Source organism: Chaetura pelagica, unplaced genomic scaffold (assembly GCF_000747805.2).
Source record: "Chaetura pelagica isolate M959 unplaced genomic scaffold, ChaPel_1.0 scaffold69, whole genome shotgun sequence".
Classification (NCBI taxonomy): domain Eukaryota; kingdom Metazoa; phylum Chordata; class Aves; order Apodiformes; family Apodidae; genus Chaetura; species Chaetura pelagica.
Window position 1 is genome coordinate 13,093,765 of NW_009970724.1, and position 13,494 is coordinate 13,107,258.

Consider the following 13,494-nt stretch of genomic DNA (forward strand, 5'->3'; position numbering starts at 1 on the left):
AAACCTAATATTTTAGAGTACATGTACAATGTATAATGTAATTTTGAAAGTTCCTTTTTTTGTATTACACATTTTCAAATAGGTTCCTGGTCCTGCACATTTGGGTCCAGATTCACATAAGTGCAGATGGTGGTCTTACTAACCTAGAAGGGAAAGATATGTATTTCCAAGTGCTATTTGTTTCTTAAGTTGAATGTGGACAAGATTCAGAGATGACTGAGAGAAAAATCAAAGGTATGGAACTATTTCCATGTCAAGAATGACTGGAATAGGATCCTTGATCATGGGGGGGGAAAAAGTAATGGAGAGGAGTATGTGATGAAAGCCTCAAAAATGATGTGTAGTGTGTGGACTGAAGCAAGAGACACGTTATCTTCCTGTTCAGTGTGCAAAGAAACACATGAAACTTGCAGTTGTCAAATTTGAACTGAAAGGACCTTCAGTATCTGACGTACTGTGTGGTAACGATGTGTTTTAAATTGTGTGTGTATGTGAAACCTTGACATAGATGAGAAAAAAATCTTTATAGGGCTAGTAAGTATAAATGTATTACTGCTTATTTGAAAAGACTGAGCTTTCAGTTTACCAGAGAATGTGCTGAGGAAATATAACTACATACTTGGTGTCATAAATATGTTCGTTCTTAGGCTTTCGCGGTCAGTCCCAGAACAGCAGGTTCAGATGGTGATCCAGGATAACAAAAAGTCTTAATCTGTTCTTGTGGTGTAGAAGGATTTCTATGGAAGAGATCAACCTTTTTTTTATTGGATCTAGGAAGCCTACAGTGGTTACTTCTACTATTAAGTTAATTTGTAAAATAATAACAGGGACACTCCAAACATTAATCTAGCACAAGAGAGTGAGCCTTTCACTCTTCTGTGCAGTTGTCTTAAGCTAAATAAAGCAAAAACACGGATAATAAGGCAAATTGAGTTACAAGGATATACAGTAAGAGTCAAAGGGAGAAAAGTTAATAGTATTGTTGGCTATGATATGTGGAAGAAGCTCTGAAAAAAGACACTGACTCAGGCTAGTGAGTCAGTGGTACACAGCAGCAAGCTTACCTCTCACTGCTTGTGTGAACAGCCTGGATTATTTCTGTATCCATCATCTGATGAAACCACTCAGGTTCATCTGAAAATTACTGTCCTTTTTAAGCAATGTGCTGTCACTGCTCACTTCAAGTGATGACTTCCATTAGCCTAAACTACTTTGGTATTGCTTCAGTGAATAGCATCTCTGATAATACAAGGCTGTTAATTGCTGCATGCTTTAAATTACTGCAGTTAAATGGATTTCAGAAGGGTAATAATGAAATACTTTTCTTCCCACTGTATTTATACAGTATTTCAAAATTTTCCAACTTGCCATCAGCTAGAACCTCCCAGCTGGATACATCTGACAAAGCAAGGAGGCTAGATTGTAGAAACAGACAATTGTTACGAATACCTAGACAATAGATTACTCAGTTACTGAGACATGCAAGGAAGTATCTTCAAATAGCTCTAAATCTCGGGCACTTGAAAAACAAAATAATTACATACATTAACTATGACTCCTTATGTTAGCATGATGCCTACAGATGTATCTGGTGCAGAGTCTATTTCCCTTTGTTTATGCACTTAGGCAGCTGCTGTTAAGGTGTGGAAAGAAAATCTAAGTAGTAATGACTGAGAGTTATTCTGTTTGGGGGTGGGGAGAAATCAGAAGTCTGAAAGTTCATCTTGTTTGTTTATGCTAGTTTTGATTAAGCTGTCTTAAGTGAATACTTAAAGAAGGTAGCTGTACACAGTAACAGGGGTTAGCCAACATACTGAAGATTTTTGTAAGATTAATAATTTGTTTTCTAGTTCTGAGTGTAAACATGCAGAATACAAATATGCTCTGGTTTAATTTAATAATGATAGTTACAGAACAGCTGGCAAAGGCAGCTAACTGAGCTTCTCATCTTGGTATTTTGTATTTGCAGAAATACCGACACTTCAGTATCAACCAGCAAAATGATACAGCATTTGAAATGGGGTAGTTAAAACTGTTTTCTTCTGGCTTTAGCTAGATCTTCTGAAGCCGTACGTACCATTCGTTCTGTAGCTTTCTTCAAACTGTTTGCTGTCCGTATGGCATGATCCAGAGTAGCACTTAATATCTGTTGGAATTAATGCAATATAGCCTTGTTAATACCAAAGGCAAGTCTTCACATAGGTATAGAACAGAAAGTAAAATTTAATTGAGGTTCTGTGTAGTGTTTTCATGTTGAGAAGTAAAAATTGAGTTATGTGATAGATAACACTGCTCCAGGATTGAAGTTGGAAGTGTCTGTTACTTATTTCTCTCTTTAATTGTGTAATACTTTGAACTGAGGGACATTTACACTTTTCTAAAGTAGCAGCCCCAGTGTGTGGTGCATGTTTGTTGTATTGAGAAGGTTTTCCTTTGGTTTTGATCATGGTGTGTATGGCTAGGGTGATGTTCTTTTAGTGTATGAAACATAATTCCAGAGGTAAGATTGAGGGCTCCTTTCCTGTCCCTTGCACCATTTATAGAGGCACTAAGTTACATAAGAAATCTGTGACATTCTCATATGAAGTAAGAGATTAATATCTGAGCTAAAATACTGGTTTTTTAACTTCCTCCTTTCTTCAAACAAACTAGACATGCTTAGATTGTAATAATCAACTTGCTAAGAATAGGTTTGTTCAACAGTGCCATGATGTGGAGATTTACTTCTTCCTGAGATAGTTGTGTGGCTTTTAATTTTCACTCTAAAGTCTTACATTTGCATTGGAATAATCTGCATTTCTGTTACTGATGTTGATCGTGGACTTGCTTTGGGCAGACTTCTTGCTGGGTAAGTGTTGATGTGCAAGGATAATTTTATCATATGTGCTTGAATAGCAGGTTTTGGCAGCTTCCAAGTTTTGCCTGAACAATAAAATACAAACAATTTTAGTAAGTAGAATAATTTCTAAACTATGAACTAAATATGTATAACCACCTTGATAGCATACTCAGTTACAAGTTAATTTTACAGGAAGTAGAATTTTTCATTTCATTGTAAAACACAGTCCATCATAATTTGTATTACATCAGTATTGCAGGAAGAGAGAAAACATTCCAGGGTGCAGTCAGGAGATGATATCTCTTATGATATCACTGATATCACTGTGTTCTTGGAGCTGTAACCCTCTCTCTCAGAGGGGTCTATGCCATTAATTCTTAAGTGCAGCTGTTGTACTTCTGGACAATTACTGCTGTTGAGTAATGCTGTCAAAAAACAACGGTAACAAAACTTGCCTGAGTTTCAGTCTCATCTGTGCTATCCACTTTGTTGCAGACTCCCAGCATAAATGAATGTTAACAACACTTAAAAGCAGGACTGTTACTTACAAAGAAATAGTTTGTAGCAAACAGAGTTTCATCTTAAAGAACGCAGATGTGCTTTTGAATCTGTGAACGGGAACATCCTCATAATAAAGTGAGATGTAACTTTTTCCGCAAATATGTCACCAAGAGGTGAGATCTTGATTCTTCAGTAAATTAGAAAGATTTAAGACCTACTCTTAAGACTTACTCTTGCTCTTAGGTTAAATAAGTTGTAATATATAGCATGCACTGCAAAAGATAAAACATTCCTCTCGTGTACTGGTAAGTTTTTTCCATGCTGAATGTTTAACAATGATCTTTTCTGTTTCACTCTGTATAGTTATTGTGACAGCTTACCTTTCAGAAAGTCTGTTTACAAGTTCACTTGGCTGTTTACTTGTTTGAGCCTTTTGAGTGGATTTTCTCCTCTGTAAATAAGCTGGAGTAGTTGAGGTCATGTTTAAAACAAAAGCCCCACCCCAAGTTATTTTTTATGTATTTAACATTTTTCTCTATTTAACATAAACTAAAAAATCAAATAACTATCACTGCTGAAATATATTTAAGATTTTTTTGTAAATGAGGACAAATTAACTTTTTTGAGTTTGTTGTTTAATTTTTCTGTACAAATGGTATGCAGAGTTGTATTTTTGACACAGTGAAAGACTGGAGGGGGAATTGTAGACACATCAGACTCATAATCCTAATAATTTCGTGCATACTACTTTGATTTATAGTTTTACATTATTTAGAGAAGTAGCTAATTTATACTTCACCCTGTGTTTTTGTGTGCATTTTTTTTCCTGCACTATAGACAGAGGAGTGTGATATAAGTGACTTTAAAAGCTAGATGGTCAGCATTTTTTTTTTAATTAGGCTTTCCTTGAATTTGCATGTTACACAATTTGAGTGTAGAGCGGGAATTTTCTTCAGTACTTGTTTACATGAGGTAACAGTGAGCACTGAAAAAGTTGGTGCAGTAGTGCCCAATCTTAATGTTCTTCCATGTGGCACTGCAAAATTGTTTCCCAGTCATAAATGAAATGGAAGGTACTCCTCTCGTTAAGCACCAGAAAAGGTTAAAGCTTTTATGTATGAGGATGAAACTTGGCTACATGTTGGATTTGCTGATCTTGCTTTACAAGACCTATACACATGCACTGTTTAGCTACAATGCTACTAATTGATTATACTAGATTAAATTTGGCCTGATACATGTTAAGTGTGGATTTCTGCCCTTTAAAAGCCAGCCTGTGATTGTTAATTATTGCAATAACACACCATACTTACAGGAAGAACCAGCACTTTTATTTCTACGTAAGGCACAAGACTGAACAGTCTCTTTGTAATTCCTTAGGTTAAACTGATCTCTGCTTCCTCCAGGGCATCTGCATCTGCATCTAAATCCTGAAGACAAAGGCATGTTGTCGAGAAGAACAAAAACTATAAACAAGAATACTTTTGTGTAGATTATAATATTCTTGCAATCATTTTACCTTTTCTCTCTCCACATATTCTTGTATTTAATGTTCTGTAACTTTCACAGTTGTCAAGTTCCTCACTTTGTGAATTCTTATAAGAATCATAGGCTGAGATGTCTTCTGAATCACTGCCTAAAATAAATAAGTAAAAAAAAAAGTCTGAAATACTAGAAGTTTTTGTTTGTGTACATAGGTAATTGATTGGTTTCCAGCACCATAATTTCTGCGCCTTTTGGTGCCATTAACATGACTGCAAATTGAAAATAATTTTACAGGTGGGGATTTAACTATAAAGACTTGCTTTCAGCCCTTAAATATATCTGGGGTTTTTTGATGGTTGGTGTTTCCAGTCTCAGAACTGTTTGGGGTTTTGTTGTGGTTTTGGGTTTTTTTTTGGGGGAAAGATGGGGGTTTGGGTGTTTTTGTTGTCTGGTGCTTTTTTTTTTTTTTTTTAAATTAAGCTCTCCATCTCCGTGTCCTTGGGTTTTTAAAGGCTGAAATTCCTACAAGTTGAAGTGTTACAAGATGAACTTGCTTTGGACTCCATCCAGTTGAGTTTTGACTATCTCTGAGGATGGAGATGACATGGTCTCTTACAAACTTTTTCAGTGTTTGACTAGACCCAGAGTTAAATCTTTTCTTCATATCTAATGGCAAATTCTGTTGCAGCTTGTCTGTTGCCTCTTGGTTTGTCACTGAGACATCCAAAGTGAATTTGACTTGATGTCCTCTTCAGTCTTGTTTTAGGGCCTTGTGCTGTGCTAAGCAGTAAAATCTGTTAAAACTACAAAACAATTTTCATGCTGCTGAGACATGACAAGAATATATTTCTTAACAGGACTCAATAGTAGGCATAAGCACAGTTCTCACCTTTTATGCCTTCACTACTTACTCAGGTTAGTATCTGATAAATCAGTTGGTTTTCTCTGAACGAAGAGTGAACATGTTGCTGTTTTCTTTTCCTGGATGCTTGCATTTCTTTGAGCATGAAAAGAGAATAGGTCTAAGTACCTTAATAACAAGCTTCATGAACATATTATATTAATGTTTGAGCCATTAGTTGAGGAGGAAATATCAGATTTATTAATAGAAAGAACTGTACCTGTACCAGTTCTCTAAAAAGCTGGTAAGTAGAAGCAGACATTAAAAAATCACCCAGATGGAAAATAATCACCCCTTTAGTTAAAGAAGACATTTTGACAGAAAGACCCTGATGTAGCAGATTTCATGCCTGAAAGTAAAGGTCTTGGTTATCACATCTATAGATTGTAAAGCACTTTGAAATCCTATAATATTAAAATATGTTGCATAAAAATACTATCAATATGAGGGCTTATGTAGTTTCTTAGCAACTTTGAGCTATTAAGGTTTTAATTTTACTGCCTTTAGATGATTAGAGGAAGCTAGGTGAGTTTTATTTTTATTAACGTCTATTCTATAAAATAACATGCTTAGATTAATGTTATTGTACACTGCACATATTGTGTGATCCAGCTTTGGATAGCAATTTAATTTGCTAAAATTTCAAAACTCCTAAGTAATCCATGTAGAATTATTTTATCACACTGACTTTTCTGTAAACTAAACATTTCAGATTGACCCTTACACTTGAAATATATGTAGGTGTATCAGTATGCTCTCCTGGGCCTACTAGAATAGTTCATGACAATGATAATTTAAAATGTTTTCATTGCTAAACCCTTAGCAATAAGGCCAGTTTGGGATGCTGACATGCATTGCTGAATAGAGAACAATGACAAAGCTACTACTCTTAACACTATTAAAATAATTGACTTAAGCACCATAAGCATTACACTGGTCCACTGAGATGGCCCTCTTTTAATATGAATATAATGATAGTTTTGTCATTTTTCTGGTGGTTTGGTATATCACATACCTTATGGTGCTAGACTTGAAAACAGATCATCCTCTCATTTTACATGTATTAAAGACATAATTCAGTGTTTATCCAGAGTCCAGTATGAAGACATAACCAGTTTACATGCATGTATCTGTTCACTTAACTGTAGATAACCACATCTGTGACTACCCCAAAATACATAATACACTTACCCTTCCATACTTTCTTCATCAGCATTACATTTTTGATGTAATCTACACTGACATTGAGATGCAAGACCTTCAGCAGCATGTTTTTCTTCAGGTGAATGGAATCTCTGTTGCACCCAGAAGGCAATACAACTTTTAAAATAATACATTAACAATTTTTATGGGTTTTAATTCCTTTGTACACATCAAACAGGATAGTGGGAGCAATGGCATCATCTGCATATCACTTCTATATTGTTTTTACTTGCTATCAACTCTACAATTTATCTATTTACAACTCTTAACTGTAAAGCAGACTGGACAAAATATGTGCACTTTCATGTTTGTGAAGATTGAATTCAAGACGAGTTTTCATGTTGCTTTGAGATGGATTAGTGTATATAATTAATATATCTCAGTGCCTTAAAATTAAATATTTTTGTAGGCAAGCAATTGCTTGTAGGTTTTTGCTTTCTGAACAAATAATGAAGGCAGCCTAGTAAACACAGATAAGGCCTTCTTGAGAGAAGCAACATATTTTACGAACTTAAAAAATGTTTGAGAGTCATTCCTTAAATTTTTATTTTGGAAACCAATTGAGCAATGTTGTGATGCTGTAGTATCTCAAAAGCTGAGCCATCATTCTGTGCCAAGACTGAAGAGAAAAATGTTTTGTGATTTCAAAGCTGAATAAGATAAGTTTGAATAAGATAAGTTTGAAAAAAAAAGAAAAAGGGAGTATGGAAACAGTTCTCATCCCATTACCTTGAATGAATGCTTGTTTGCTAGCAGTCTTCCTTTTCCTAGAGGTTCCATTTGTCTTCTGGAAGTTGATTCAGCTCTCTTTGGTAACCTTAATTGGTTAGGGGTAACCATTTTATATTTCTAATCTAATTGAGATGATTAACCCTATGAAACACTCCCTAAGAGGGCAGGGATGGTATCTAGAATTGTTTCACAAAGTTTTCATGGCTCATGGGGCAAATGTCTGCATCCCCCCCCCAACCCCCCTTTTTCTTGTTTAATTAAAAATATCACACAAATATTCTCAATTTTTTACTGGCACTGTACTTTGGCTAGTTACTCATATCTGGAATTTGTGTGGTTGCAGTACACAGAGGTATGATTTTGTTCCTAGTGAAATTGATGGTAGAGTTTTGGCTTCAGGAAATACTTAGAGGTCCATGTGACCCTGAAAGATAGGAATGCCAGGCTGGAAGGAATTATTGGGTATGTAGTTCTAGAATTCTTTAAAACTTTTATGCTGAAAATATTTCCATGGCTTTCAGAGATTCTAGACATCTCAGTGTTCTATATTCAGCAAATTATTGTAGGTAAATTAAAAAAAAAAAACAACACCAAAAACTGCAATAGCTGTTTCAATGTTTTCACTTACATGTGAAGACAAATATTGCACTTAGCACTTTTTAAAGACAACTGATTTGTCTGTGGGATTACATCAGTTGTCTGACTTGCTTCTTCCTTGTTCTTGTGAACAAATGCAGTTCCAATACCTCTTCCTTCTGGAGGACCAGCAGGACTTGAAACTTCTGAGCTCTGTAGAATGTAACCACAGCATAGATACTTCTAGTATATGGTCATTGCATTACAAATAAATGACTTATACAAGCCAGTGTTTTCTGAGTGGCTCTAACTTGCGATTCAGAGAAAAATATTTTATAAAACCTTGACTATGAAAGCATTTGGTAGATTTGTAGAAGGCCATAAGATTTTTTTAAATGTGTTTATGATCCAGGACAAAAGTTTACCATAATTAGCAATAAATTCCATTTTCTATAGAACAGGAGTGTTTGGTCTTCTAGTAATTCTGTATTTTAAGAATCTTGGGCAAACCAAGTAATATTTCTTCCAACTAAATGATACTGATTAATTCTAAAATCAAACACAGCTTTGCAAAAGTTAAAGTAGCTGCTCATATTTTACTATTTTGAAAGAAATGCTTTTGAAGCTGAGATTAAGAGTATTCGGTGTAACTGTGTTCTTGTACTTAGGTTTCTAAGTGAAATTCTAATTAGTGAAATTTCTAATTAGTGAAATATTACCAAGCTAATAATTCAAGAGCAAAAACCCCAACATTTTCTTGAAGTAACATGGCTCTTAATAGAGAGAACAATAGTGCTGCCACACTGAGGTTCTAGAGACTTGCATCAATAAACCAGAATAATATAGTTTTTAAATAATAAAACTTGCTGAGTTACCTCACAAAGACAATATGATGAATGGGCAGATTCATAGGAAGTAATCAAAGATGACAAGTTGGATTTGCTGTCATCAGTTTGTTCTTGGATGTCATCCAGCAGCATGCCAAGTCTAAATATTTCCCCTTCCACCTTTCTAAATCCAATTGCAATACACAGTTAGTGAGACTTGTATAAAGATTCTCTGTTTCTTACTGTGATAACCACATGGGGCATTACCATACACTTCCCATAGGAAAAAGTAAATTAATGGAGTTCACTGAGTCCCTTTTAAGAACCTGAGTTAATAAATGAGATATCCTTGTTATAACTAGGATATGTGAAGCCCAAGATTAATTTTGGCCAAATCACTTCTAGCTTACAATATATAACATTAAGATAATGTTTTCACTTCAGAAAAATTCAAATGGATAAATTAAGTAGTGGTTGTAAGATGCTACAAATATGGAAAAATACCTGATGTACTACTTAGCACTTCTAACCTTTCAGGATCGAACTCTCCGACATTGATAGACTTGTCCTTGTAGTTCTGCAGCTGTAAATGACGGTGTTGTTCTCTAGCTGTTAAGTAATTCCTTTCCAAGGCATCAAGGTGTCTTTTCAATTGATTTAATGCCTTCACCAAATAAGAAATAATTGAATTGCAAATGCTGTTATGATTTACCAAGCCACAGTGATAGCTGCTTATGCTGTGTGAGCCAGATGCTATTTGCAGTGATGCTGGTTAGAATTTCCCTACTGCTCTGAATTGGACCAGTACTGCATCTTCTGTGTCCAGTTAGTGCTCTGTGCTGTTCTAATATGTGCAAGTAAAATATTTAACTTCTGAACTGGTATCTTAGATATCAAAATTCATAACTTATGTGGCAACTTAAGGCCTTTCACAAATAGTTTTGAGTTCTAATCCTTAAAACAGATTTAGCAATTCAGCTGCCTACTATATGCCTTCATTTATGCCTCTTAAACTCATTATTTCAGTCTGGTATTGAGAAAGTGTACTTTTAAACATCTGTTTGAGGAAAACATGACAGTATTTTGATAAAAAATTGTGAGTCTACAGCTATTTCAAGTGCATTTCAGATGATAACTGAAAACATAATTTACCGGATAGTTGTCTTGTAAAAAGAATGTCTCTTGGGTCATATGCTTAGAGAAGTCTTCCACCTTCAAGACAAAATATTACGCTTTTATTTGGGATTTTAAAGGCTTATGCCAAATTAATACAGGATTTGAGCATCACTGCAAAGTATATATTGAAAGAGAGTTCTTTACTTCCTTTATCAGTTGATCTGTCAGATCCTTTAGCATTTGGGACATCTTTTCTCCTAGTGTGAGCTCTGGCAGAAAATTGGAAGGATTTAGACAGTGTGCTTCTACTGGTAATGCTGATGCTGTTGATCCACACTGTAATCCTAAAGAATACAAGATAATATAAATCAATTGGAATGTCTGCCCAAAATGTCTGCTCAAAAGTGCTATCAAATTACATAATTTGCACAGTTACTGTAGTTTTATTTACTTGCTGTATACAAACCATATGTAGATTGTGGAAGGATAGGAGCATGTAATGCAAAGACTTCAGAGGATGTCCCAGTGTCTCCTGAGTTAATGTCAATGCCATTTGAAAAATGTAATTGAGGAAGTACCTGTTAAAATGGGAACTTTGGTTACAGAAATAATGTAAAGAACACTAGTGGACATAAACAAAAATTTTAGAAATAATTAAGAATGCATAGGACAAATTATTAATAATTATGTCTACAATAGCAGTACTGTGTAATTTTCTGTTTATAACTTGATATATGTATAGTGTCTCACTAAGTAAGTAATTAAATATTTCCAACTCTATGTTGTGAAAATACAAAGAGGTTTTGTATAAGTGGGAAGTACAATATGAAGGTGACAGTATTTTTGGAGAATAATTATAGTCCTTGAGGTAAAGAAGAATGAATTAAATACACAAAAAAATCTGTTTTGTGATACTTACCTTAGGATTCAATCTCATATGGTCAGTATGTTTCTGGGTGTCAGCATGATGTGTAAGCATCTTGTTTGCAGCCGGGAAATAGAGGAAAAACAATTAAAAATTGTATCTCAAATTACTTACAAAGATGTAAATCTAGAAATGGACTTAAGCCTCTGTATAGTGCTCTGAGCGAACTGCATGTCAGGGCATGAATTTGCAAAGTGATTATCTAATTAATAACAAACTTGAGACAAAATTTACCAACTCAAGAGCGTAATTAAATATTTGGTAATGGAAGTTCCATATAAATTCAGTCCCACAGAATTTTGTGAAAGCAATTGTTTGCTAAAGTGATATACTTATTGGTACCTATAGACTGCCTGCATGAACTAGTCATGTTAGATTTTACTGGACACAGAAAATATATTATTCTGGTAAATGTTACTCTACCAAGTATTAAGAATTGCTTAAAACATCTTAATTACCGCCAGCTGTTGCAACAGTTCTGGACTCATTTCTTCTTGATTCTCGATGTGAGCAGAATTGAAGTACTTATTTTCTAGAATGTTGTTCACTTTTAGTGATTTACTTAGCAAAATAGGGAAGGATTTTGGTTGTTCAATTGTAGGAACTGAGTTAATATTGTCACTTCTTTTTGGTACTTTAACTTCTGAAGCAGCTTTGGAGAAGTCAGCAAGGCAATAGTGAGCTTGACCTTGGTCATATTTGAGCTCGTGAGGTGAAACTGTTTTCTTAAGCAGGTCTTTCTCTTCTTTCATGTTTTGAAAGATGTGTGTATCTTCATTTTCATAGATCAATTGTGAATTGTCTTGTCTGCCCACACGCTTACCAGTAGAAGAAATAGGTTTCTTTGAGACACATCTATTTTCATGTAGAGAATTTTGATTTTTATCACCAGTGTTTACTTTCTCCTGCATTTCTGAGTAGTCCTCTTCAAAGTTGGCTGCCTGTTGTTCATGCACTGCAGGGCCTTGGGCGTGTTCTGAAGGCTCAGGTTTGTTCACAGTGTCATTGATACTTTCAGTAATGGATGTCTCTGGTATTGTCTCGTATTCAATTAACTGGTGTGTGCTTATTAATTCTCCTTTAGAAAAATAATGCAGAAAGACATTGGACATTTTTGAGTTAGGTGGATGTTCTTTGCCATCTGGTTCACTAAAACCACCAACACGTAATTCCTCCTTAAAGGAGGCTTCTCTTCCAGGCGTTTCAACTGAAGCTGCTGTTAATCCTGTGGCACCTCTAAAGTGACTGGGGAATTCTTCAAGCTGTGGATGAGTTTCATATTTTGCTGTTGCTTTTATGTTGTTATCTTCAGAACAGGCTAAGTTTAAAATACCAGAAATAGCTTTTCCACAAGTGCAGTCATTCAAATTATCTGAATTACTGTATTTACAGGTTATTCCTATGTCTCCATCGTAAGGTAAGTCATCTTGTTCCTCCTCCGTTGCATCTGTGATACAACCTAATTCATCTGAAAACGAACTGTTCATCTCAGTTTTCATACAGTCTGACAGTTCATACTTTTTTGTAGTCTCCATATCCAGTTTATGTAGAATACCATTGCTTCTTCAATTTTTGATAGAGCGTTTATTATTACATGGACCAAAATCTGTAACGTATGAGTAGTAATTATTTTATGCACTTAAATACTTAATACACTTAAAATAAATTTGAGAATGAGATATATTTGTCTTGTACCTACTGTAGATCTTTCAGAACCATCCCCCTGACAAATGCCAAAAGCAATGGGAAAAGAATTGAGCTCAGTGCAAGGTAACTGTGCTTGTTAATCCCTCCGTTAATGGGGCCAATGGTGGTACGAGAATTTAACCTCAGTTAAAAACCAAAGAAGTAACAAAATAAAATTTCTCACACTTCACCTCCCCACCATCATGTGTTTTTTCAACCTCTACCCCAGAGAAAAATCGCTAAACTTCTGAAAATCTATTTCTCATCCCCTTTAATCAGATAAAATGCAATTAATTGACGCTGAAGTAATGTGCACTCTTGTCAGCTTCATAAAATAAGATGCTTCCCCCGCGCTGCAGTCAGTCTAAGCGGAAAGAAGCGAACTTACAGCAGCAGTTCCTATGGGCGGTAGCACAGCTGCTCTTTGGTGCGCTGCGGGTAGGGAAGCTGTAGCGACAGCTCCCACGGAGCTGTTGTGCGGGGGTTTGGGCTCAGCTGCCCTTGCGCTCTGGGGGGGACAGGGCCGAGCGCTGTTCCCTACAGGTGCCTGGGGAGCGGTGCGGGGCCCGCGGGGACGCCAGGTGTGCGGCGGGCGCTGCGGTGTCCGCTTACCCCCGGTAACCCGAGCGCGGCTGCCGGGCGGACCCTGCCCTGGGGCGGGGGGGACACAGAGTGCCATGGCCGGGCTGCGGTGCCATGGGGG

The 13,494-nt window shown here is 35.9% G+C and overlaps 1 protein-coding gene across 1 annotated transcript; it reads right to left on the reverse strand.

Moving 5' to 3' along the window:
- Positions 1 to 2,026: 2,026 nt before the first annotated feature.
- Positions 2,027 to 12,640, reverse strand: AKNAD1 (AKNA domain containing 1). The gene is made up of 9 exons (XM_010006789.1): positions 11,564 to 12,640; positions 10,217 to 10,276; positions 9,595 to 9,728; positions 9,113 to 9,248; positions 8,290 to 8,450; positions 6,918 to 7,021; positions 4,860 to 4,976; positions 3,295 to 3,335; positions 2,027 to 2,146 (listed from the first exon to the last, which is right to left on the reverse strand). The coding sequence occupies exons 1-9, from the start codon at positions 12,638 to 12,640 to the stop codon at positions 2,027 to 2,029; spliced, it is 1,950 nt and encodes a 649-aa protein (XP_010005091.1).
- Positions 12,641 to 13,494: the final 854 nt, after the last annotated feature.